The following is a 24,152-nucleotide window of genomic DNA, read 5'->3' on the forward strand; positions in this document are numbered from 1 at the left end:
GAAGAAGAGGCCAGTTTCTCTGGTCTTCCCGTTTCCTGATGCTGTGGTTATCCTGTCTTGGTCTACTTTGCTTTCTTCCCTTTGTGCTTAAGGTCAGGCCTCACTGGAAGCAACCACAGGGATCTGGTCCAACCAGAGGAGGCAGCTGGATTGCACAGGGCGCTGGCTTCCTGCCCATCGTCCTCATCCTTGCTTACTGCAGGCTGTCTACCTCTAGAGAGAAATGATTGGCTTCTTGTAGAGGGTCTTCCAAAAATCAACCCACTTGAACCCAAACCAGCAATCAACCGCCCATAATTAGCTTGCATTATATACAAAATCACCAGTTCAACTTCTCTTTGTCCTATTATGATGCCAACCTTGCACAATCCAGCCTAGGAATGAGCATCAGCTTTGGTTACAGGACAGAATAAACTTAGAATTTGAAAAAAATCCTTGTAGGATCCGATCCATGATAATTAAATTCCAATCTTTGAGTATGGGGGCAGGCCTATGCAGCCTGCTGGAGAATAGCAGCTCTAGAATATTCCAGAGGGTCCATAAGAGAGATTGGACCATGTTGCTGTTCATGGCAGATGCTTCCTGGTTTTGAAGAAGTACAAAAAACCCAGAACGTCCATGTAACTGTAACTACTTCATGCAGTAAACTGAGTTCATATCACCTAAAGCATTTAGGGGAGGCATGGTGGCACACACCTCTAGTCCCAGCAGGCAGAGTCAGGTGGATCTCTGTGAGTTTGAGGCCAGCCTGGTCTACATAGTGAGTTCTAGGTCAGCCAGGGCTACAGCGTGAGACCCTGTTTCAAAACAGAAACAAAAACAAAGAGCTTCTTTTTATCTTCTACATAGACACAGCAGATATTAAATGAACTACTCCGGGAATGTGGTGCCATCTCAGCCGTGTTATAGAGTTGCTGCCTTTGAGAACAGGATTGTAGAATCATCTCTGCTCAAGTTGCAGAAGAGCCATATGGAGCACTAGAGAATCACAGCAAATTGGAATGTACTCAAAGATGTGGCCCTGGACACTATTGGAGTGAACACCCCAACATAGTAAGCAACTTGGTTATTAAGCTGCTGTTGATACACAGGGCAGTTAAGGGAATCACAGCTGTGACAGCTACATTCCTCTGAAGACTTTCACTCTCTTATTATTGTTTTTCCTTTTTTGCTTTAATGTGCATATTTAAAAAATAGAGCTAGATAGATTTTACAGTGAGAGAAAATGGTTCATACTACCTTGGGAGGGATGATATTTTAAAATCCAGGTATATAATGTTGACTCAACTCTGTAAATATACTAAAAGGCAGTGATTTGTATGCTTAAAACTTGTATCTCAATAGTGCAGCTCTTTAAAAAGTATTGCAAGGGTGCAGGGCAGTGGTGGCACACGCTTTTAATCCCAGCACTCGGGAGGCAGAGGCAGGCAGATCTCTGTGAGTTCGAGGCCAGCCTGGTCTACAAGAGCTAGTTCCAGGACAGCCTCCAAAGCCACAGAGAAACCCTGCCTTGAATCCCCCAAAAAAAGTATTACAAGGGGGGCTGGAGAGATAATTCAGAGGTTAAGAGCACTGGCTGCTTTTCCAGAGGTCCTGAGTTCAATTCCCAGCAACCACATTGGGGCTCACAGCCATCTGTAATGAGATCTGGCTCCCTCTTCTGGCGTGTAGGCATATGTGCAGGTAGAATACTGTATACACAATAAATAAATCTTTAAAAAAAAAAGAAGCCTTGGAAAAAAAAGTATTACAAGGGTAGAAAAAAATAACTGGAAGATTTCTACCCCTTTCGGAACACATGATCTGCCTGTCACAGCGAAGAAGCTGCCTTTGCGTGTGTAGGTCGTGCATGATGCCTGACCTGGGACACAAATGACTTGCTCAGGTGGTCTTAGTAGAGGCGCCCTATGAAGGATTAGGTGGGCAGTCTACTGCCATCAGAAAGAAGAAGGCTGAGAGCAATTCTGCAGAGGTGGTTGTAAAATGAAAGAAAGGCATCGGTTGTGTAGGGAGAGAAAGTCAGAAGCTACTGTCCAGGGAGAGCCTCTTGCGGAGAACAAGGCTTCCCAGAGGCAGCTGAGATGGAGCTCTTGTTCCTGGCAGCGAATGGCAGAATGTGTGTGCATCATCACTCCCTAACCTTCCTTGCTAATCTCTCCCCAGGCTCCTAGACCGAGTTTTCTGAGGCTCTCCTCAACTTGCTTGATGTAGAATCTGCTTATTAGTTTCAGGGGATCCATCATGGTGCGTGTATTAAGTAGGTTCAAAGAAACAGTGTGTGCTGCCTTTAGGTGTTCAGGCGTTAGGAGAAAATGCTTTCCTAACGTCTTGCCTTTGCTGGAGGCCTGGGACTTCACAAATTGACTGAGGCTTGGAAGTTCTGAAGCAGTTTTTAGAAACGGTTAAAATGATACAGGGAGCAAGCGCTAGCTAGGCACCTGGTCTTATGGGATCTGCTATCCTTAAGTTTCTCTATCCAGGGCATGTTTATACATCCATCTACAGTGCTGACGCTACAGAAGACACAGAAATCAACGCAACACTTTCTTTGGCATTGCAAGGCTTTGTACCATGGGAACAGTGACAAAGAAATCCTGCACAGCCTCAATAAACCATGCCATCAGAGAGGTCCAACCAAGGTTCCCAAGGGGTTCAGGAAAGGCAACACAGCTGGAAAGCCCACGAAAGGTCAAATGACATGGGGAGATGTTTAGCACTCCCGAGGCTGGGTCAGGGAGGAGGAATCTCACTGGGAAAGCAGCACTGGTGCAATCTGTGGAGAGGAGTTTAAGGAACTGTATATGCTGGAACTGTATGTGCCAAGCACGAAGGAAGGCTCCTGGTGAATTGTGCAGGCCACGGGCTAGCCTCTGGTAGCATTCCATTACTATTCCTCTGCTGAGGGTGGTCCACTGCTCTCCGCGGGAAAGGGACAACCCGTTCCCTGCTCTGGTTCCAACTCAATGAGTTGCAGCATGTGTACCTGGAGAAGGCCCTCTAGTACACAAAGTCACGGTTTGTGGCTTTAAGAAGCTCACGGTCTCGGGGCAGGGGAGAGAAAGGCCAAGAGGATATTAGCTAGATACTTAAAACCACAGCACATCGCATGACCAGGGAAAGGAATACAACTCTACAAGTTCTCTGATTTCAGGAAGGAACTTCACTGAGCCTGAAGGCTTCTTCGAGATGGGGCTGGGGCCCTCTTCATTTCTGCATGGTTGAAGTTTAATCTGATGCTTGGCACTCATATGTTCAGCAGATAAATGAATGTACAAATGGACGAATGAATGAACATGTCTGCCCTGTGTTATCTGCCCAGGATATCACTTTTAACTTCTCATAACACTGCACAGCTTTGGTTCCTGTTGTTATTTCACCCATCTTTTGCTCACTCAATCCTTCCTCCCTGACAACTCCAGCCCACATTCCTCCCAGACTCCGGTCCCCAGTCTGTGCTGCATGATTTAGGTGGCCTGTCTTCCTTGCAGCTGCGTCCTGTGCGCTAGTCACTCGCATTCAGATGCTCACATCCCTCACAACACTGAGAATATACTGCCTGCGTGTGCTGTTACAGGCCTGAGGATGTCATGGAGTGTCTGTCAGGCACAGCACTGGTGCCATGTCGCAGAGAGCCTGAGACATGTAGCCTGGTGACTGGAAATCTGAGAGAGAGGCCAGGTATTCTGTGTGACAGCGTTGACAGAGATCCTGAACCCTCTCAGGAGGGGGGCGAAATTAAACGCCTGACTGGATTGTCTCCATGGGCCAAGAACCCTCCTTCAGAGACTAGGCTTCCAGTGAGTCAGCCCTCCCCCAGCAGTGAGGGCCTGAGTCCGTCCTCAGTGTCATCAGGATGACAGACAAGAAGGGACACTTTTGGGTGCAGGGTTTGAGGGAACTGTTTGCTTCCTCTTTTGCTGCATGATCTGCATGTCTGGGAAGGAGAGCTGGCTGCGAGCAGACCCATGTTGAGGCTGGGAAATGAGGCAGATTCTCATTACCATCCAGACAATTTCCCCAGGAATTGTGCACCCCCCGGTCAGATAGCAACCCCAAACCTTTTCAACCACTATAGAAGGCTGGCACAGGCTCTTCTGCGCTGACCTGTGTACTCCTTCCAGGGACGGAGGCCACTTTCTCTCACTAGGTTGTCTAGGGTCCGGTGCCAAGTCCAATAGTTTCTCTGGATCTCCTGATCTTGAAAGGGCTCGACACACACACAGATAACAACTAACTTCACACGATAATGTATTTTCTGCACACACTCCTATTTAAACCTCACAGCAGTCTTGTAAAGTAGGTACTGTGATTAGCTGCCATTTTCCAAGGAACCTTATACTCAGAGACGTTAAATGGCATTCTTACTATGACATACAGGCAGGGAGGGGGAAAAAAGTCCAATCGTTTCTTTCCTTCTTGAAAGAAATGCCTGCTTAGTCTTCAACCTTCCCATACAAATCGTATCCCATGAAGAACACACACCATAATATTTTAGGGACAGGCAGACTATATGCATTACACAGTAGATGCTGTGTGTGGAATGAGTGGAAAGGACACACGTTAAGGGCGGGGAGGAGCATCTCATTCACTCTTCAGGAGTCTAGTGGGTGGGTGCAGGGCACTGGAAACCAAGGCGCATCTGATTTCCCTCTTACGGCTTCCAGTCCACCGCAAGGGACAAACCTAAAACAACTGCTACTGCAATAAAATAACCAGGATTGTGTTAGTGTTACTGAAAAGGTATAGCGGGGAGCTCTGCTCTGATCCGAAGTTGGAGCGATTCCCAGGGTGAGAAGTCTGGTCTCTTTTGGTCAAGGAAGGACACTTCTCCAAAGAGAAGCCAAGACAGAAGAGTGCAAGAAAGAAGAAAATTGTTTCTCCTGAATAGAACTTCACCTAGATGACTGCGGGAAAGAAAAAGTGGAGGTAAGAGAGAAGTCAGAAGGTAGTTTATGTAAAGGGGCTTGGGGGATACCCGCTGACGGTGACTGCGGAGATGAACGCAATGGGAATGAAGGGGTTAAAGTGGGCGGTCCGGAGTGGCCCGGTAGTCCCGCCCCTCCGCAAAGGGGGGCGGGGCTGCGCCGCGTGCGCGCTGGGATTGGCCGTGGGGAGGGCGTTCCGCTAGGACCGTACCAACAGCCAAGCGGCGCGGAGGCGGGGGTGGGTGTGGAGCGGCCGGCTCCGTGGGGAGCGGCTGCCGGGGAATGGCCGGGCCGGCAGTGGGCGGGAGCCGCAGTGGCGGCGGCGGAGGCTGGGGGCGGTGAGCGCGGCGTGGGGCTGCCCCTCCCCGGAGGCGGCGGGGGCGGCCGGGGCCGCGCCGCACCGCACCGCGCGGGCGGCTATGGAGCGAGCCTGAGGCCCTCCAGGTGAGCGGCGCGGCGGGAGAGGGCGCGCGACCCCCGCCCGGGTGCGGCGGGAGGGAGGGAGGGAGGGCGGGAAAGCGCGGACGGCGGGGGGGCGGGGCACCTCCCTCTGGGGCCGGATGCGGAGCTCCCGGCTTCCCCGCGAGGCTGCGGGTGGCTCGGCCGGTGGTGCTGGCCCTGCTGAGGCGCAGACGGCCGGGAGTCCTTGCGGTGACCGGTGCTCGCTGCTGAGCACTGTCCCCAGAGGCTCCCAGCCCTGGCGTCGCCGTCCTACCACGCTAAGCTGGTGTCGGTGGCCCAGGGAGGAGCGCGCTCTCGCTGGGTCCCTACCGGGCCCTCATGGTGGCCGAAGAGCGCGCTCTCGTTGAGTCCCTACCGGGCCTGCACGGTGGCCGAGGAGCGCGAGTGACCTGCAGGCCCTGGGCCGGAGAAGGCAGCAGTGTCCTGGGGTCGTGCGCTCAGAGCGCCGTGGGGCACAACTTGAGATGAGACTGTAGTCCAGAGCGGACTGCGCTGGCGGTTTCATTTCCGGGTGTGATGGCCCGGCGTTTAAGAACGAACTCAGACGTTGCCTTAATGATGAATGTGAACGTTGTTAAGCGGTGTCCTTGATTGTGGAGTGTGATAAGACATTCTTTTTAATCAAGAGTCAGTTATCAGGCTCCTGATGTAAAGGAGAAAAGGGGAAACAAGTCGTGGATGGTCCTAATTCAGTTACTTCGTTTAGAGACTCTTCAGTAGGATGGGTAAGGCGTTTACAATTTGGGAAGAAGAAATGTTTAACGTTGTCACTTGGGTCTAGAGCCAGGTGTCAGGGTCGTCTACTCAGCCAGTTTCCCTCTGGAGGTTTGATGGCTCACGTTGGAAGAAAAAAAGAAGAATGCGATCTTTCCACCATTGAGGTCTAGGCTTTGCAGTCCAATCAGTAATCGGGTAAAGTCAAGATTGTCATTTATTAACCGTGCCTATATTACTCGGGTTGTAAATTCATGCATGCATTTCACTGGGCTAGTGATTTCATTGTCCTTCTCATTCCTTGAATTTATGCAAGACCTTAGAGCTAAGCAAGAGTGCTTCTGCATGTCATTTATTATCCAGAGAAAAGGTTCAGGTATTAAAGATGCTAAATTATTTGTGCAGGCTCTGAACCAATTTAAAGTAAATTTAAGATTATTGTATTAAGTTAATAACTTTCTTAAAGTTTGTGAAGATGTTAGACTTTGTGTCCCAGAACCAACAGTTTACCCACCAACAAGATGCCATTCCACATTTGAAAATGCTTATCAAAGGAGAATAATGCAGGGCTTGGTCGTTCCTTAAATCCCAACCCTCGGGAGGCAGAAACAGGTGGATCTCTGTGAGTTCGAGGCCAGCCTGGTCTACAACTTGAGTTCCAGAACAGCTAGGACTGCTACACAGAGCAACCCTGTCTCAAAAAAAAAAAAAAAAAAAAAAAAAGAAAGAAAGAAAAGAAAAGGTGGTGAGCGCAGGAATGAAACTTTCTCTTGGGAGGGAAACCCTGTCTCAAAAACCAAACAGAAAAAAGAAAAAAAATCCGGGATTCATAGCTTTCCTTGCGAAAATGGGGTTGATTTGTTTCCTTAGAGCTAGTGAGAAAATAGGTACACTTGATTTAAACACAGGCCTTTTTTTTGTATATTTTGAACAAAAGTATACTTTGGAAAAAACAAGTCACTGGCTTTTATTTTTCATAATCTTTTATGTCATATAGTAATTTTATGGTGTAATGATTATTTACTTTTAGTCACTGCTCTTAATTTCCATTTCAGCTTTTTCATGCAGCCTTAAAGCTTCTGTTTTTAAAAATCTTTTCTGAATTTACAATTCCTAAATGAAATTTTCTATTTACTTTTAGGACATGAATTAGCTCCCTCTGACTACCATTTCAGTGCTATAAGTGTAAAGCCAGAAAGTTCAGCTTACAAGTTGATACTGTTTACACTTTAACCCTTGGTGAGTGCTAAGATCTCATACTGGAGTGCTCACAGTTACAGTAGAGGGAGATATGGATGTCAGGTTGATCTGTGATTGAATACAAGGTGATTTTGTGGATTGAGGTAGGGAGCACAGTAACTCTTACAGTTGTAATTCATAGGGTGCATAGTAGGTATACATCAACTATTTTTTGGTTGAATTAGTAAATGGAAATTAGTGTGAGGAAAAACAGATATTTGGGTGCAAATACTAGATTTTTTTAGCCCCCCCTTTCAATCAAAAGGAATGATTTAAAAAAGGCAATGCTGTGTGTTTCAGATTTGTCAGAAATGTGCTATCAAGGCAGATGTCTGCAAAAGGTACTGTTTATTGGTGTTGTCTTGAGATTCAGTCCTGTGATTACATGGTGTTCCAGCTGTCTGCAGCCTGTCCAAGCTCTGGTCATGGGGAGCTACATACACCTTCTCCTGCAGCATATACTGGCTGAGCAGTTGAATAGATAGCCAATGTTTTTACCTTAGTAGATGAACTTGGAATTCTTGGTAAAACCATACAAGCAGCATCAGTAATGGCCATCCTGTGCCCCTCACATTGGAGATGGGAAAGGAAGGCTGTTTCTCCCTTAAGTACTTCTCCGTCATCCACACACCTCTTTTCCTTCTTTGAGCCTGTGTGTGACTAATGAGTTCAATAATGTGGGTCTGGGGTGCAGAACAGAAGCCCTTACTTTGCTACTGAAATTTCTTTCTGACTAACTTATAATGTCAACATGACAGAGAGAGCTGCCTACTAGAGACCTCTGCTTCGTGGGCTTGATTACAGAAATTAATAAGCTATTCTCTAAATAATGAAAAGGTCTTCTGATGCAATTTTTTTTTTGTTGCCAGAAACAAAAGAAATGCCTGTCTCTGGACCTAAAGAATCTTGGGCGTGCAGAGCTAAATGTTAGGTGTGGTGCAGAATGAGACAGTGTGCTTTGGTGTGTTTGAGGTCAGTATTTTGTGGAAAGGTAATGACCACTTTAGAGGAGACTGTTATAAAAGGAGGCCAAAGGGTGTGAAATTATGAATGCATAAGAAGGAGGGAGCAAAATGCAGAGTAAGGAAGTCTATTAGTCCATGTTCTCAAATGTTGCATACCTTTGCCTCATTTATCTAAAGCCAGGAAATAATGCATTGAGTGCTAATTCTTATTTTAGGTATACTTTTATGAGAAAAATCTTACAATATGTTGTAGGCTTAGTTTCTTTTTGAACAATGTAGTCTAATCCTTCTTGTCCTAAGTTTAGGATTGCGAGCATCCATTACTGGCAATCATTGAACAAGGATTTGAGGTGATTGTGAAATGTAGGCTGTTTGTGCTGTTTACCCTTGCTTTTTTTACTTACTGGATCTGCCTTTAGTGGTCTGCTTGTCTTCTGTCCCGGTGAGGAAAGCTGTGCGGCTTCTGGCCTTCTGTGGAGCAGAACCTGCTTCCTGAGATCACATTTAGGATAGTTAAATAATAGACTTGTTAGGTTCTGTAGACTCTTGGAGCATTAGTGACTGAACTTTGTAACCACTGTGTGGTTTCCCAAAGACCTTATTAATTCTTCTCTTGTTCTTTTCCTCTGGCTTGCATCCTGCATATATGCATTTTATGTTTTGTGTTCTTCCTGGAGACAAAATAGAACTGGAGAGAATACTTGATGAATAACGTTCTTGCCATGAAAGCATGAGGACTTGAGTTCAGATCTGAACAAAAACTGAGAGTGCATGGCACCTTTTACTCCCAGCACTTAGAGGCTGAGACAGGATCCCCTGGGTAAATTGACTAATTAGACTAGCTCCATCAGCGAGCTCTAGGTTCAGCAAGGGACTCCACTTCAGTAAATAAAGTGAAGGGTTGAGGATGACACCCAACATAAACCTCTGTCCTTCACGCCTGTGTAAACACGCATGTTCATATGAATACCACACACATATGCATAAAAAGAAAATAACATGGAAGTCCTAATGTTGGATCTTGTTTCAGAAAACCATTGTCACAGGAGATGGTGGCATACGCCTTTAATCCCAGCACTCAGGGAGGCAGAGACAGGCAGATCTCTGAGTTCAAGGTCAACCTGGTCTACAGAGCAAGTTGCAGGGCAGTCAGAGCTGCCTCAAAAAAAGCAAACAAAAGAAAAGAAAACCATCATATGTCATCATTCATATGTCACTCTTGGGCAATGTCTTCTTGGACTTTTCTTCATTCTTTCTCCTAACATCTCCAGATTTGTCCTTACTCCCAATTACAGCCAGCATCAGGAACCGGGCTAGCAATCACAGTAGTATGGAATGGCCTAACATAACCTTCAGTAGTGGTTATAGATTGATAAAATTGAGTAGTGAAACACCTATAATGTAGGAAGCTTCATGTTACACCTCTTTTTTTTTTTTTTTTTTTTTTTTTTTTTGGTTTTTCGAGACAGGGTTTCTCTGTGGCTTTGGAGGCTGTCCTGGAAATAGCTCTTGTAGACCAGGCTGGCCTCGAACTCACAGAGATCCGCCTGTACACCTCATATCTTTAAAGCACTGTTCACTGAGTGTCTAGGTCACTGAATACTGCAGGTCTCTGTTTTCTGCACCAGGTGTTGCTGTAAACGAAGAAGGTTAGAAAGTTTTCCTGAATTAAGGTTTGAATGGAATGGGTTGCACATTTTTTAAAATTTTTTAACAGAGTAGTTTTTTGCTGCCCTTTTCATTTTAGTCTCATACCTGAGGACAAGCTCCCTAATGCTTCGTTAAAGCCTGGTGGTCATTTTTAATCGATGTCCTTCACAAGGAACTATGAAAAGGTTTCACATGGAAGAGTCTTACTTTTCAGATATTGTATGGATATTTAAATGGAAATGAAGACACTAAGAAACTCTCACAGTTCAGTCTGAACTGTGTGGGAATTGGGTTTTATTTTAACACCTGTGCTTTGAGTTGCTATCAGGCTTGAAGAGCTTTAAGATTTACAAGTTGTAAAGACAAAGTCATCATCTTTAAACACAGTGAATTTTCTGAATGAAAGGCGTGCTGTATTTCTGATTTTTGTGTGAAATGGAATTTAGGTCATGCTTCCCACCTGTTTTAGTTACATTGCTCATGGTGGAATTGTATTTGTTGCTAAGGGGCAAAGGATGTAAACTCATAACAGCTAGTAATAATAATAGTGTGACTTACTGCTGTACTGGAATGTCAGTTAAAAGTCACAAGGGTCAGTACATCAGAGTGAAAGCATCTCGTGCCCTCTATGTTAAAGGGTTTGCAGTTTTGCTGTTGTTTATGCTTTGGCTGAAATACAAAGGCATTATAAGGTAAGCACCTGTAGTATGAGTATGTGATATTAACCTCAGTTGCACTGCATAGTTATAAGGAAGGTTGTAAAGTATGTAAGTAGATTTTAGTAAATGATTCATGTTAGGGTTGGATATAAAATGATTCTCCCCAAATTGTGTATTGAAGCATGGCCCCAGTGCATTGTTCAGAGGTGAGAATTGGGAATTGACTGGATTTTGAGAGCACTAATTTCATCAATCCATTGATGAGTTCATAGATGAGTGACTTTTAGTAGCCTAGCTGGAAGTAGATCAGTGGGGGTGCCTTTAAAGAGTATAACATATTGCTAGCCCTTTTCTCTCTTTTCTCTGCTTCCTGGACACCATGCGGCGAGCATCTTTGCTGCCACAGGCTTGCTGTCTGCCATGCGCTTCCTGTAATGTTCTCCCTCATCTGGGCACAGAATCAGTGGAGCTGGATGCTGATAGACAAACCTCTAAACCCATAAGTCCAAATAAGTGCTTCCTCCTTTAAGCTAATTTGTCCAAGTATTCTGTCACAGCACGTTTAAAATCTACTTGTGTTACTTCTAAGAGACTATCTTCTTAAACATCTACAATACATGACAGAAAAGAAATAACCAACACATAACTTTTACAATAACTGTTGCTCTATAAAAGGTATTAATAATCATTTACAAGAATAACCTGGTCTAACCATTTATCAATCTGCTCTTTATTTATGGTTAATGATTAATTTAGTGTCAATACTCCACCCCCCAAATTGTTTTTAGCTGTATACCTTGTTTTCCTGTCCCCCAGCTCCACCTCCAGAATATTTAAGATCACCAAAAGAGTTGATGAAAGGCATAACAGAGAAAGTTCTACAGCCGCTTCAGAGTATAGGTGCATAAGACAGTGATATGTTTTTTCTTATAATTGTGTAGGTTATGTGTTGTCAGCCGATTGGTTACTGCCCACCTGGTATGGTCTGGAATCTGGTGTATGGCTCTGTGCATCTCAGAATTCACCTGAGACTAGAATGCCTTTGATGACTTACTTACCTTTTTGGTGTTTCAGCTGAGATTAACAGACTAGCAGGGTGCCTCTTATCTATTTAGGTCACGAAGCTCTGTCTATATGGTCACTCATGTGGCGGTCTAACCAAACTGTCTCTACATAGTAGCTAGATCCAAAAATTGAATGTGGAAACTGCCAAGTGTCTTAATGCCTAGGCTCAAAAGTAGGACACAGCCACTTGTGTAGCCTTTTGATCAAACCAAACTGCAAAGCTAGCTCAAATCAGGAGGAGGAAAAATAGACCCCACCCTTTGGTGGGAGGAACTTTTGATGTTTATCTGTGGATATAGTCAACAAGTTAATCTTAATCAAATTAAAATCTTGGCTATCTCAATAGATAGCTTCTACAGGTAAAGGCACTTGCCCCCAAGCCTGATGACCCATAAGTTCAGTCCCCAGAACCCACAAGGGGGTCCTTTGACTTCCATACACACTTGGGTGTGTTTGCCCATACAGTCAAAATAAATATACAAATGTAAAAGCTTCACATTGAGATCTTATTTTTTTCTTACACTTACCAAATCTTCAGTTTTGCTGAAACTAGCACTTTCTAAAGAGGCTATTTGGGAAAGGGACCTTCTAGCTGTAGGCAGGATGGGGAAAGCATGCATAAATGTGATCACATATTAGCTATTTAATGAAGTCTCCTTATGTCACAATTCCCCTAGTTGTCTACACAAAACTGGTGTTACTGAATATTATTTATTTTGTGGTACTTTACAGTCACAAGGCTTCCCTTTATGTGGTAAAAGCCTATTTTGACTGTTGAGATTTTAGCAAGAAAAAGAAAAGAAACTTCACTTTTCCCGAAACTTTCACTTTTCACCGCTGTGAATAAAGGTTGGGATTAGTGTTAAGTTATCAAATCAGAGGCCCATTCAAAGGGGTGAGGCTGTTAATGAGACTCAGAGCCTCTCCAGAGGTGTGCTCATGTTCCTTGGCTGCCACATGTGTGAATTTTAATTGCATGGTTTGTAGACCTCTGCGTCAAGATGTTTTTCTGTATACCTTCCTTGCAGCATCACTGGATTCTTGAACAGGGGACTTTATACTAAGATAGCACGTTTGTTGTTTCCCTCTGAATCTATCTTTATAGATTTATAGACTTGCAGTCGAAGGTTTGTCCTTCCAAACAAGTACCGCCCACACAGGGTGGTGTTATGTGTGTGTGAAGAATAACAGTGAATGAGCCTGTGTGGCAAGCCCTATGTGGGCTGCTGGGCGTGAAACAGGGTTCCTAGGAAAATTGCTTCTAAAGATCTGCTTCCCAGAACTGTGCACTGTGGGTTCACGCCAGCTTTTAGTGTGGATGCTATTGGCAAATGTTCCACTTGCATTGCCTCTTTTATATTTAACATTTTCTGAGTTAAGTTATTACCTTGAGTCTACTTGTTCTTTGAAGTAGGCTCTGTTCCATACAACAAACATGAAACAAATGAGCATGGTATAACTGGACACTGTTGCACTGTGTGAGTGTTTTACAGCAGGAGGTGAGGACATGAAATAGAGCAGGCGTACAGTGGTGCTTTGGGAATGCTAGGGAGGTTTTCATGAGTAGTTTGGAATATACCCAGTGCCCTGCTTTTATTTTCTTATGTCTAAAGTGGATGATCTAAAAAAGTCCAGCTTTCAGAGTATATAGTATACTGCTTGCCTCAAATCAAAACGGGTAATAATAATCATTTAAAAAGACTGGAAGCTGGGTCTTGGGGATCCTTTCTCAAGTATAAAGGAGCAAGGGGAATCCTCCTAAGGAGCCCTACTTCTGAGCAGGTAATTAGGAACTGTGTACAAGGCACTTTAAGGCAGAATGTAGTTTTGCACTGGTCAAAAGGAAGGAGGTGTCAACAGAGGGTGGGAAGAGACTAGGACACCTTGAAGATGGGCCTTGATAGCACTTGGGAGGCAGAGGTAGGTGAATCTCTGTGATTTCGAGGCCAGCCTGGTCTACAAAGCAAGTTCCAGGACAGCCTCCAAAGCCACAGAGAAACCCTGTCTTGAAAAACCACACACACACAGGGAAGGAGAAAGAAGGTATTTTAAGGACATTGAGAGTGAAGAATGGTGGAAACAAAGGGCAGCTGCACCTTACAGAGAGAAATAGCATCGCTAAGTTAGTTCATGGTGGAAGTCAAGTGGGCAGTGAGAGGGCTACCTCACTCAATTCCACTTGGAGTAAGGCTTTAATGTGCTATTAAGGGATTTTTAGAATTCAGGGTGGCCAAGGGACTAATTAGGCTCTTTGGAGCCTGCAGGTTCAGAAATGTGCTCTTTCCAGGGTCTAGCAGGGGGTGATGAGCACTGCAGAGAACTGGTGACTGGGCTTGGGGAAGTGGAAGACCGTGCAGTGGCGAAGAACAATGCCAAGTCATTGGCAGTGTTGTGGGCACAGCCTGTAATCCCACCACTCACCACACTGAGATGGCATGGGCCCTACATAGTGTGGCCCTATCTCAGTTCCTCTCCTTCCAAGGGAAGAAGAAAGAATAGTGGTAAACTGCATGCAGTCTTACTTTACCTGGAGGCCTCAACTCATCAATCATAAGCATGAAAACTCACTTCTTTTTTCCACATCTGCTCTCACTATAACCCTTCAAAGATGAATAGTGATAATGTAACAGTTGAATTCTTCAATTCCTGCAATGTGAATTCCTGTTCTACCTGAGTAGAACAGAATCATTGGCAGTCCTGAAACGAGTGTGTTCTTCTGAGGCCTTTTCAAAAGGTGATGGTATTTCATAATTTACAAAAAGCTTATAAACTGAGTTTCAGATCTGAACCTTTTGTCTTAATTTTGGGACTAATAAAACTTGCCGTTGTGCCGGGCGTTGGTGGCGCACGCCTTTAATCCCAGCACTTGGGAGGCAGAGGCAGGCGGATCTCTGTGAGTTCGAGGCCAGCCTGGTCTACAGAGCTAGTTCCAGGACAGTCTCCAAAACAATACAGAGAAACCCTGTCTCGAAAAACCAAAAACAAAAAAACAAAAAAAAACTTGCCGTTGTATTGGTGGTTAGACAGAAAGACAGATGTGACTGGTCTGAGTAGCTCAGTGTTAGAGCACTTGGTTAGCATTCACAAGGCTCTGGGTATCATTCCCAGCACAACCAGCAAAACAGCCCAAGCCTGATGGAGTGGTACCCAGCCAAAACAAGTTTGGAAGTGCTATTTTTTATAATATGAGGGAACTTTATTCTTTATTCTGCATAAGATATGCATAACCATTAGGTTATGTATTATCAAAGTCTAGTCAGCCAAACTTTAATCCCAAAGTGCATTTTACAGACAAGAAAAGCCTGTTTATCTATCCCTTTAGCCAGAACTGTACAGTGTTCATCTGTGACTATTTGGGGATGGAGGTGCTAAAGATGCTGCTGTATTTCCTTATCACTGCACCCTGCAGGTGTACTGTTGAACAAACAATGAATGAAACAATAGTATCATTGGAGCTAATATTGAAATCCACTGGCCTAATACTGCTGTTGTGCATAATTACCAGAAACTGCTTTTACTGAGTTCCATGCCAAATCTGATAGCCATCACAATTACATTGTAGCATAATGAAACCTATTACTCTGTGTACTAACTTAAAAAAAAACTAACTAAAAACAGTTACATTTTTAGTTGTACTCCACAGCTGTTTGTTCAGGCTGAACAGTGTCATGAGAGACGGATGGTGAAGCAAACAGGTGGCTGGGATAATTAGGGTTTGAATTTAACGTTCACTTTCTGCTTCCTTCCTGAAAAGAACAGGAAGGAATAGTTGAGAATGAGTGTCACATCAGCTGACTTGAGGCAAGGCATTGCTCAGAATTTTGCTCTTGGGTTGTTTCCAGTTGTTAAAGAAGCAGCCTCAAATTTAGATGTGTCTCAGCTCAGTTCTTTGCTCTGTTTTTTGTATTGGTCATATTTGTTAGATTAATGGTTTTAGTTGTTGAATGAATTGTAGAACGAAGCAACACCCTATCTTCTTGTCATTTATTTTGTCCCAGTGCTATGCAGTACAGGCTGTAGGCATATGGCAGAGTAAACCTGTGCACATTTTAAAATGGCCTTGTGGAGCTGGGCATTGTGGCTCCCACAGCACTTGGGAGCTATTGTCAGGAAAACCCTGAGTTCAGCCTTGAACTACCTAAGACCTGGTCTCAAAAAACAACAAACAAACAAGCAAAACCCAGTGGAGTGGAGAGCAGCCTCTCCGCATACAAATAAAACTGAACTGTATGTTTTGACACCCTCTGGTTTTAGAATTGCCCAGTGTGTGGCGAGCTCACACTGGAAGCAGCACTCATTTAGGTCCATGGCATTAATATTCCTGCTCTGTATCCTGCCATTCAAGACATAGCAGTGTTGCTATGGTTCACATTTCATGAGCTGTCTGATCATATCCTATTAACAGCCAGATGGTATAGGGGAATGTTTTTCCTTTACTTAATTCATCCAGATTTGATTATCTGTATTCAGGAAAAATAATTAGTGGAGGTCTGATTGAGGACTGTACGTGTCTGAGTGTTGTGCTTAATCGCATGAACAGCTATGGCCTGCCTGATTGCTGGGCATGTGTATTTGAAAAGGAGTTATGCTTCTCTACTGGACTCTTGCTGGTATTTTTTTGAGATCCTATTGTTCAGGACATCAGAAAACTGTGTGGAAAGGAGCTGGGGAATTATCAGACATGACAAGGATTTACTTGTGGATTTTGAACAGTAAACCATGGAATTTTAAGAACTATGCATGCTCAGTGTTTTGCTTTCTCATTTTCACCCCTCATTTTGATATTTTTGGAGATACATATAGCAGCCAAATGACTCCTAGATGATCCCACTTCCTAATTAAAATGGGAGCATGTTTCTCAGAATTTTCCACATAACCAGTCCTTCCTTCTTAGGTCTTTCCTATACTGTTTTTAGTTAATGACCTTTTCAAGCTGAGCATTAGTAGTCAATCACTAAAAAAATAAGTAACATTAGAGGCTTGGACAGTGTGGAGGCAGAAGGACAGAATTCCTGATCAAATCGTGCTTTCTGCTTTGGCCTGCAGGAGTTGTGGAGGCACTGCAGTGAACTATGTAATCATGGAGTCGCCTTGCTAATCATCACCACCTGTTCTCCGTGATAAGCCAGCGAGAAAGTGGGTCGAGGAGAAGGAAAAGAGGCCAACATGAAGCTGAAGCAGCGAGTTGTGCTGCTAGCAATACTCCTAGTCATCTTTATCTTCACCAAAGTTTTCCTGATAGACAACTTAGATACATCAGCTGCCAACCGAGAGGACCAGAGGGCTTTTCACCGAATGATGACTGGCTTGCGGGTGGAACTGGTGCCTAAATTGGACCACACCCTGCAATCTCCTTGGGAGATTGCAGCCCAGTGGGTGGTGCCCCGGGAAGTGTACCCTGAAGAGACACCAGAGCTGGGAGCAATCATGCATGCCATGGCCACTAAGAAAATCATTAAAGCTGATGTGGGCTATAAAGGGACACAGCTAAAAGCTTTACTGATACTTGAAGGAGGACAGAAAGTTGTCTTCAAACCTAAGCGGTGAGTCTTCATCTTAGAAGGTGTGTGTGGTGGTTGTTATTCATCAACTTGGGTTTATAGAAGAGTGCTGTCCTTGCTGTTCTCTTCAGTAACGTGACAGCTAGACTGGAACATCTCCAAAGTCTTTCTAGTTCAGAAGTTCAGCGATTCTTTGAATGGAGAAATCTATGGGAACCTGTTTTGGTTCGTTTGAGCCTTTTTAAAAAGCCAGCTATGGTGGTTTAGCCCTGGAATCTGCACTCAGGAGGGTGAGGCAGGGTGGTTGTTACAAAGGGCAGCCTGGGCTATATGTCGTAAGTTACAAACAACAACTGAAGTTTGAACAGAACCAACCTTGATTTCTCTGGGCTTTGTTTCTTGTTGGGTTGTTTGTTTTGAGATATGCTGAGGCTAGCCTCAACTTGGTGATCCTCCTGCATTATGCAGGCCTGAGCTTCCACCTGGCTGTTGATTTCTAGTGTACTAAATATCTTCAGTGTGGCAAGTACTAGAGATACAAAATGAATTGAGTAGAAAATAAACAACTTGTTGACCCCCTCCTTCTCCCCTCAGAGTATAACTAAACTTGGGTATTCGAAAAGTAGGAACTACAGAGTTAGCATGGACTTCTCAGAGTGGGGGAAGTCTTGTCAGTACTGAAGCATTGACTCCTTCATGTAGGGCTTTCTTTTGTGTCTTTGTTTTATGAGTAGTTTCAGGTTCGTGGAAGATTGTAGAAAAATACAGACAAGTCCTATTAACTACGTTTCCCTCCAGTTTCTCCTGTTACTAATGTTCATTAATCCAGTTGATGAGCCAATATTAGTATGTTAATTAAAGTCCATTGCTTGCATGGACGTAGCAGTGCCCATCTTTGATCCCAGCACTTGGGAGTCAGAGGCAGGTGGATCTCAGAGTTCGAAGCCAGCCTGGTCCATAATGAGTTTTAGGATAGCCAGAATTACATAGTGAAACCCTATTTTGAAAACAAAAACCAAATGAAAAAGAAAAAAGTCAATAATTTATATTAGGGTTCACTCTTTAGGGGTATACTCTATGGATTTAGGCAAATATCCATCACTGTAATATAGTGTGATTCTCAACCCTAGAAGTCCTCTGGACTCCATTCTTCCCTCTCTGCCCTTGGACCCCTGACACCCACTGACCGTCTGTTGTGAATGAAACAGAACACAATGGTTCACACTCTTTTACCAAAAGTGAGTCAGCAGCAAACATTTCCAGGGTCTGGCACTGAGCATTCTTTCAGCTCTTGGTAACACTTTTGAGAGATTTCTTGCTAGAGTGGAGGGAGTAATATGGGTGAAAATATATAAAAATTCCATTCCCTTATTATGAATTAGATAAAAAAAAAAACAGCTGGGGCATGGATAGATTTAGAATCCCAGAAATGAAAGGGGTCAATATCTGTCTGGGCCTGGCAAGTTAAAAAATGCGGTAAATGCAGATGTGTTGGCACCTGCCTTTAATCCCAGTACTCAGGAGGCAGAGGCAGGAGAATCTCTGTAGATTTGAGGCCTCCCTGGTTCAAAAAACAAAACAAACAAAAAATGCAGTAGAGCTGTTGTGGTTGTGCAGACCTGTTATCCCAGCACTTGGGACATAGGCCTCGAGATCTAATTTCTGTTGAATGCACGCCATTTACTGGGCATTACACCAAATACTTTTAGCACCCTAATCGGTTCAGTTTCTATTTCCACAAAAAGAAACTGATTTGACAAAGCTGCCTCATAGTAATTTAGTAGAGCTGGACTTTGGCCCTAGATCCATCAGAATTGTAAACAGCTTTTATTCTACCATACAGTTTCTTTGATTGCTTGATATAGAACACCTATCATGAAAATAAAAAATAATTTAGGGTCTTTTTTTGGTGTTTGTATGTATATACATATGTATATGCTCGTGCACAATTGCCATAGTGTGTTTGGAAGTTAGGATAACTTGTGGAAATCAGTTTTCTCCTTCCACACTGTGGGTCCCAGGAATGGAACTCATGTCATTGGGCTTGGAGGCAAGTGCTTTCTACCTGCTGAGCAGTCTCATTAGTCCGCTAATTCAGTTTTGAAGTATAGTTCTTGATCTCTTGGTTTGTATCTTAAGGGATTAATAGCAGAGTATTGGGGTATGGGGATGAAAATTTTATGAAAAGAAATTAATTATGACTACTGTATGCTTAAGTAATCCATACCTGCTTCTTGTACACTAGAGAATGAAGGATTATATGGGATTAAGTGCGTTGAAAAACAGATATTCCTGGTAGTTGTTAACCATAGATTTTACAGACATGCCTGAGGTGTTCAAGGAAGTTACAGTGGAGGGCAGAAAGACCAGACTGAGTAGGAGAGGTGGCCAGAGGTACGTGCATAACCCCTAGTCACTCCTGCTTCATTTCTGTCTATGTTAGTACTCTGTACCATCATACTACCTTCCTTTTCCAGATCCCAAGTGGCATTCCATTCTCCTTCCCCCTCTTAGACAAGGTCTCGGGCCCTGGCTGACCTGGAACTCATTATGTAGATCAGGATGGCCTTAAACTCAGAGATCGCCTGCCACTGCCTCCTGAGTGCTGGGATTAAAGGTGTGTGCCACTATGCCTGGCTTCCTCATATTAGCTCTGTGCTTCCTAGCTGTAAAACACCCAGGGTCTTCCCATTGTGCCCCAGACAATCCATCCTCTACAGTCTAATAACAAAGGACCCCGGGGTCTGGCCTTCCTGTCTATTCCTTATTTTTACTCCAACCCCAGGGCAGTCTCTTCCTCTACAAACATTGTGTGTGACTCGGGTGGAGATGTTGCCTGCTTCACTCACTGCACACACTGTTGTGTGTTCTAACTCCAGACAAGCCAGACTGGATGTGGGTTGAGGTACTTACAGAAACTCATTGCAGACCTTGGACCCTCGACAAAGTACTATTAAGACTTCTAGGGTCTCAAAAGCTACACATAACCCTGCTTTAAGTCCACATGATGTCCTTGCTCAGAGCCTGATAGCCTTCACTAAAAGGACAGGAGTGATTTTATTGGCAGTTACTGTGTGAATTCTGCTCCTCTGCCAGTGAATTAAGGTGAGTCATTCCTTGTTGAGGAGGATCTAAGTCAGTCGAGATATATACCTTTCTTTAATAGCCTTTGTGTCTTAGCTTTATGGAGACTGGTTTATGATCTCCTTTCAGAGGTGGGAGTTACTGTAGACAGAGGACATATATAGGGATACAGTGTAATACTATTATTTATGTCTTTTACTACATTACAGTTGTGGCGCACACCTGTAATCCCAGCACTCGGAGGCAGAGGCAGGTGGATCTCTGTGAGTTCGAGGCCAGCCTGGTCTACAGAGCGAGTTCTAGAATAGCTAGAGCTGTTACACGAGAAACCCTGTCTCAAAAAAAAAAAAAAAGTAATTTTCTCCTCAATTTAGTAGTATCCATTCTAGAAATAAATCGATTTTTACAGGAACAACTGCAGTTATTTTGGAAAGGGACATAAAGTTGGGGCCTAAAACTAGGTAAAAGTGAATGTATGATCTTAGTACATACATGCTGAAAGTAGCCTTTGGAAACGTGAGAAAAATGAGACCCAGAATTCTAATTTTTCATATTTCACATAGTTAAAACATGAGCAAAGGGGCTGGAGAGATGGCTCAGGTTAAGAGAACTGGCTGCTCTTCTAGAGGTCCTGAGTTAAATTCCCAGCACCCACATGGTGGTTCACAAGCATCTATAGTGGGATCTGATGTCTTCTGGCATGAGGCATACATGCAGACAGAGCACATTAAATAAATATAAAAAAAAAAAAACAGAAAACCATGAGCGAAGAATTCAGACCTCGGGGCTAGGAAAATGGCTCAGTTGGTAAGTTTGATCCTCAGAACCCACATAAAAAACACCAGGCATGGACCTGGGAGATGGCTCGGGGTAAGCTGCTTGCTGTGCAAGCATGAGAACCTGAGCTGGATACCTAGCATCTGCATGGAAAGCCAGGAGTGGTGACTGCAATCCTGGTACTGCGGGAGCTAGAGGCAGGTGGTGCTCCAGGGCTTGCTAGCCCACAGTCTAGCTTAGTCAGGCTTCTATTGCTGTGAAGAGACACCATGATCAAGGAAACTATTCTAAAAGAGGCTTGCCTACAGTCTCAGACACTTAGTCCATTATCATGGTAGAGAGCACAATGGCAGGCAGGCATGGTGCTGGAGAAGTAGCTGAGGTCACAAGCAGGGAGAGGAGGAGGGGCTGATCTGGGCTGGCTTTTGAAATCTCAAAGCCTACCCTCAGTGGCACACTTGCTCCAGTAAGGCCATACCTACTCCAACATGACCACACCTCCTAATCCTTATATTCCTTTCAAATAGCAATACTCCCTGGTGACTAAGCACTATAGGAGACTATGGTGACCATTCTTACTCAGACTATCACACTTGTTAAAGCAGCAAGCTTCAGTAAGGGACTGTGTCTCAAAAATAGTAAGGTAGGAAGCAATAGAGGAAGGATATCCCTGCATCAGCCTCTGGCTTACACACACTCATATAGGCAAGCACATCTACATACACATGAGTGTGAGCCAAGCTGGGCATGGTGATATATGCTTGTAATCTCAGTACTGGGGAGGCAGAGTCGGGGATCCGTGGGGCCCACTGGCCAACCAGCAAGTTCCGTGTCAATGAAAAATTGATTTTAAGCAGTTAAGAGCACTGGCTGCGGCCGGGCGTTGGTGGCGCACGCCTTTAATCCCAGCACTCAGGAGGCAGAGGCAGGCGGATATCTGTGAGTTTGAGACCAGCGTGGTCTACAAGAGCTATTTCCAGGACAACCTCCAAAGGCACAGAGAAACCCTGTCTCAAAAAAACCAAAAAAAAAAAAAAAAAAAGAGCACTGGCTGGCTGCTCTTCCAGAGGTCCTGAATTCAATTCTCAGCACCCACATGAGGTCTGATGCCCTCTTGCAGCAGGCAGGCATACATGCAGATGGATCACTCATACCTAAAATACAAAAAATAAATAAAATCTGAAAAGGAAAAAAGTTAGATGGTGCTTTAAGAAATGACACCAAGGTCATCCTCTAGCCTACATGGGCATGTACACACATAAGCATACATATCCATACAGATATGTGCACATACACAAAACACAAGCATATAGCCCAGAATTCTGACCGACTCCAGTGTGGTTCCTTCGTTTTGATTCTTACTCCTCTTTGTTCTCAAGCTTACCCCTCAAAGCTCCTAGCTGCCTCTATGTTCATGCTCTTCACTCTGAGCAGCCTTTAGACGTAATGGAAAGGTCAGTAATGTTTCAATGGGAGGAAGTACTGCATCTCATCTTGTATTTTTTGTGACTGTGCTAAAGTCTTGAAAATGTATTCAACGACTGTTCCCCAGCTGTATGGCCACCTACACCTGTGGTGGAGAGAAGGGTACTTGGTACAGTGTCAGCTTTTGCTGCAATGGTATTTTTAAACTGACAGTTTAAAGGCAGCCGGCATGAACCTAAGAAGCCTGAGTAAGTTCTTGTACTAGGAACTTTAATGCATGGATGTGGGTCAGGCTGAGAAGAGACTGATGCCACCACGATGCTGATGTATGATTGCCTTCTAAGAGGACGTCTTCATCGTTTTGCCTTGGAAATATGCTTCACCTTGTATTCTAAGATCATTGAAGGTCATTATTTTTGTAGTTCTGTCTTCCACTTGATGATCACTGTTTGAGCATGAAAATCCTGTGTGCAGTGGGACTGCTCTTGACTTGAGCTTCAGCTTTTCTACTCAGATTCCTTCTAAAGCCCTGTAGGTCCCCTTCACTACAGGAGTGCAACTGAGCAGCCATAGGTGAGTGAGTTCAATACCTTTTCCTCTCCAATTAACAAGTCTAAATTGTATCTTATAGAGTCATTCAACTGGGTGGTGGTGGAGCACGCCTTCAATTCCAGCACTTGGGAGGCAGAGGCAGTCGGATCTCCAAGTTTGAGGCGAGCCTGGAGGGCCATACAGATACCCAGTCCCAAAAAATAAAAATAAAAAAAGAAAACAAAACAAAAAAAAAACCAAAAAGCCCACTGCACTGAAAGACTTTTTTTTACAAGTAAACCAAATGTCATCCATGTTTTATCCAAAGAATGATCGCTGAGGTAGAAACTGTGTTCTGGTTTGTCTCGACTCATCTCTTCATCTACCGGCCATGTGTGTTAACACCCAGTTCTCAGGTTGACAGAGAAAGAGTGTGTGGAACAGCTCAGGCTTGCTGAAGTGTGTGTTCTTCCTCTTGTGTTGTCACTCCCAACCCTGATGGAATTCATGTCTACATCCGTGCTTCCCATTCCCTTTCAGGTATAGCAGAGACTATGTGGTAGAAGGGGAACCGTATGCTGGCTATGACAGACACAATGCAGAGGTGGCAGCCTTTCATTTGGACAGGTATGTGGAGTCTCGTGTTTCCTGGTCATCATCTCTTTCAGAGAGAACTTGTGCACTTCCTCAGGAAGTGAGTGATGCAGTGGTAGCATCGGTTTGTTCCCTGTTTATAGCCGTGGGTCTGTGCCTGGTGGTTCTGTAAATACCTAATGTTTGGGAACTACTGCCTTGAAAACTAAACACAATAAATCTTTTTAAAACATATTTATTTAGCTTTGGAGCCTGTCCTGTAACTAGCTGTAATCTCCATACAAAGGAGACAAAGACACGAGAACTGGGAATTCAAGGTGGGTTGGGCTACATAGTAAGAGTAAAACCAACCTCTACATGGCAAAACTTTGTCTCAGAAATCTGGGATATAGAGGACCTCTAGAAAGATTGGTACTGTTTTTACAGGCACGTCTTAGCCAAACTCTGGTGTCCCAATTCCTCCTACATGTTCCCTTTCAGTCTGCCATAGTGACACTAGAAGACAGAATTGTAGGCTAGGACGGGAGGTGCCTCAGGGGTAGAGCACTTGCCTACAGGCAA

The 24,152-nt window shown here is 44.2% G+C and overlaps 1 protein-coding gene across 6 annotated transcripts in view; it reads left to right on the forward strand.

Moving 5' to 3' along the window:
* The first annotated feature begins 4,660 nt into the window (after positions 1–4,660).
* The window catches only part of Fam20b (FAM20B glycosaminoglycan xylosylkinase), a 37,700-nt gene continuing 18,208 nt past the window's right edge, over positions 4,661–24,152 (forward strand). The window contains exons 1-4 of one of the 6 annotated variants that reach the window (XM_040737369.1): positions 7,659–7,681; positions 8,210–8,312; positions 16,726–17,222; positions 23,538–23,624. In XM_040737369.1, the coding sequence (XP_040593303.1) occupies positions 16,846–17,222; positions 23,538–23,624 (464 nt within the window). In that variant the 5' untranslated portion in view covers positions 7,659–7,681; positions 8,210–8,312; positions 16,726–16,845. Of the gene's footprint in view, positions 4,927–5,258; positions 5,370–5,499; positions 6,113–6,132; positions 6,300–7,242; positions 7,341–7,658; positions 7,682–8,209; positions 8,313–16,725; positions 17,223–23,537; positions 23,625–24,152 lie in introns of those variants that run through there. The other 5 variants (XM_005071313.4, XM_040737367.1, XM_040737368.1 and 2 more) reach the window with 5 other exon arrangements.

The sequence above is a fragment of the Mesocricetus auratus genome, unplaced genomic scaffold (assembly GCF_017639785.1).
Source record: "Mesocricetus auratus isolate SY011 unplaced genomic scaffold, BCM_Maur_2.0 Super-Scaffold_100676, whole genome shotgun sequence".
Taxonomy (NCBI): domain Eukaryota; kingdom Metazoa; phylum Chordata; class Mammalia; order Rodentia; family Cricetidae; genus Mesocricetus; species Mesocricetus auratus.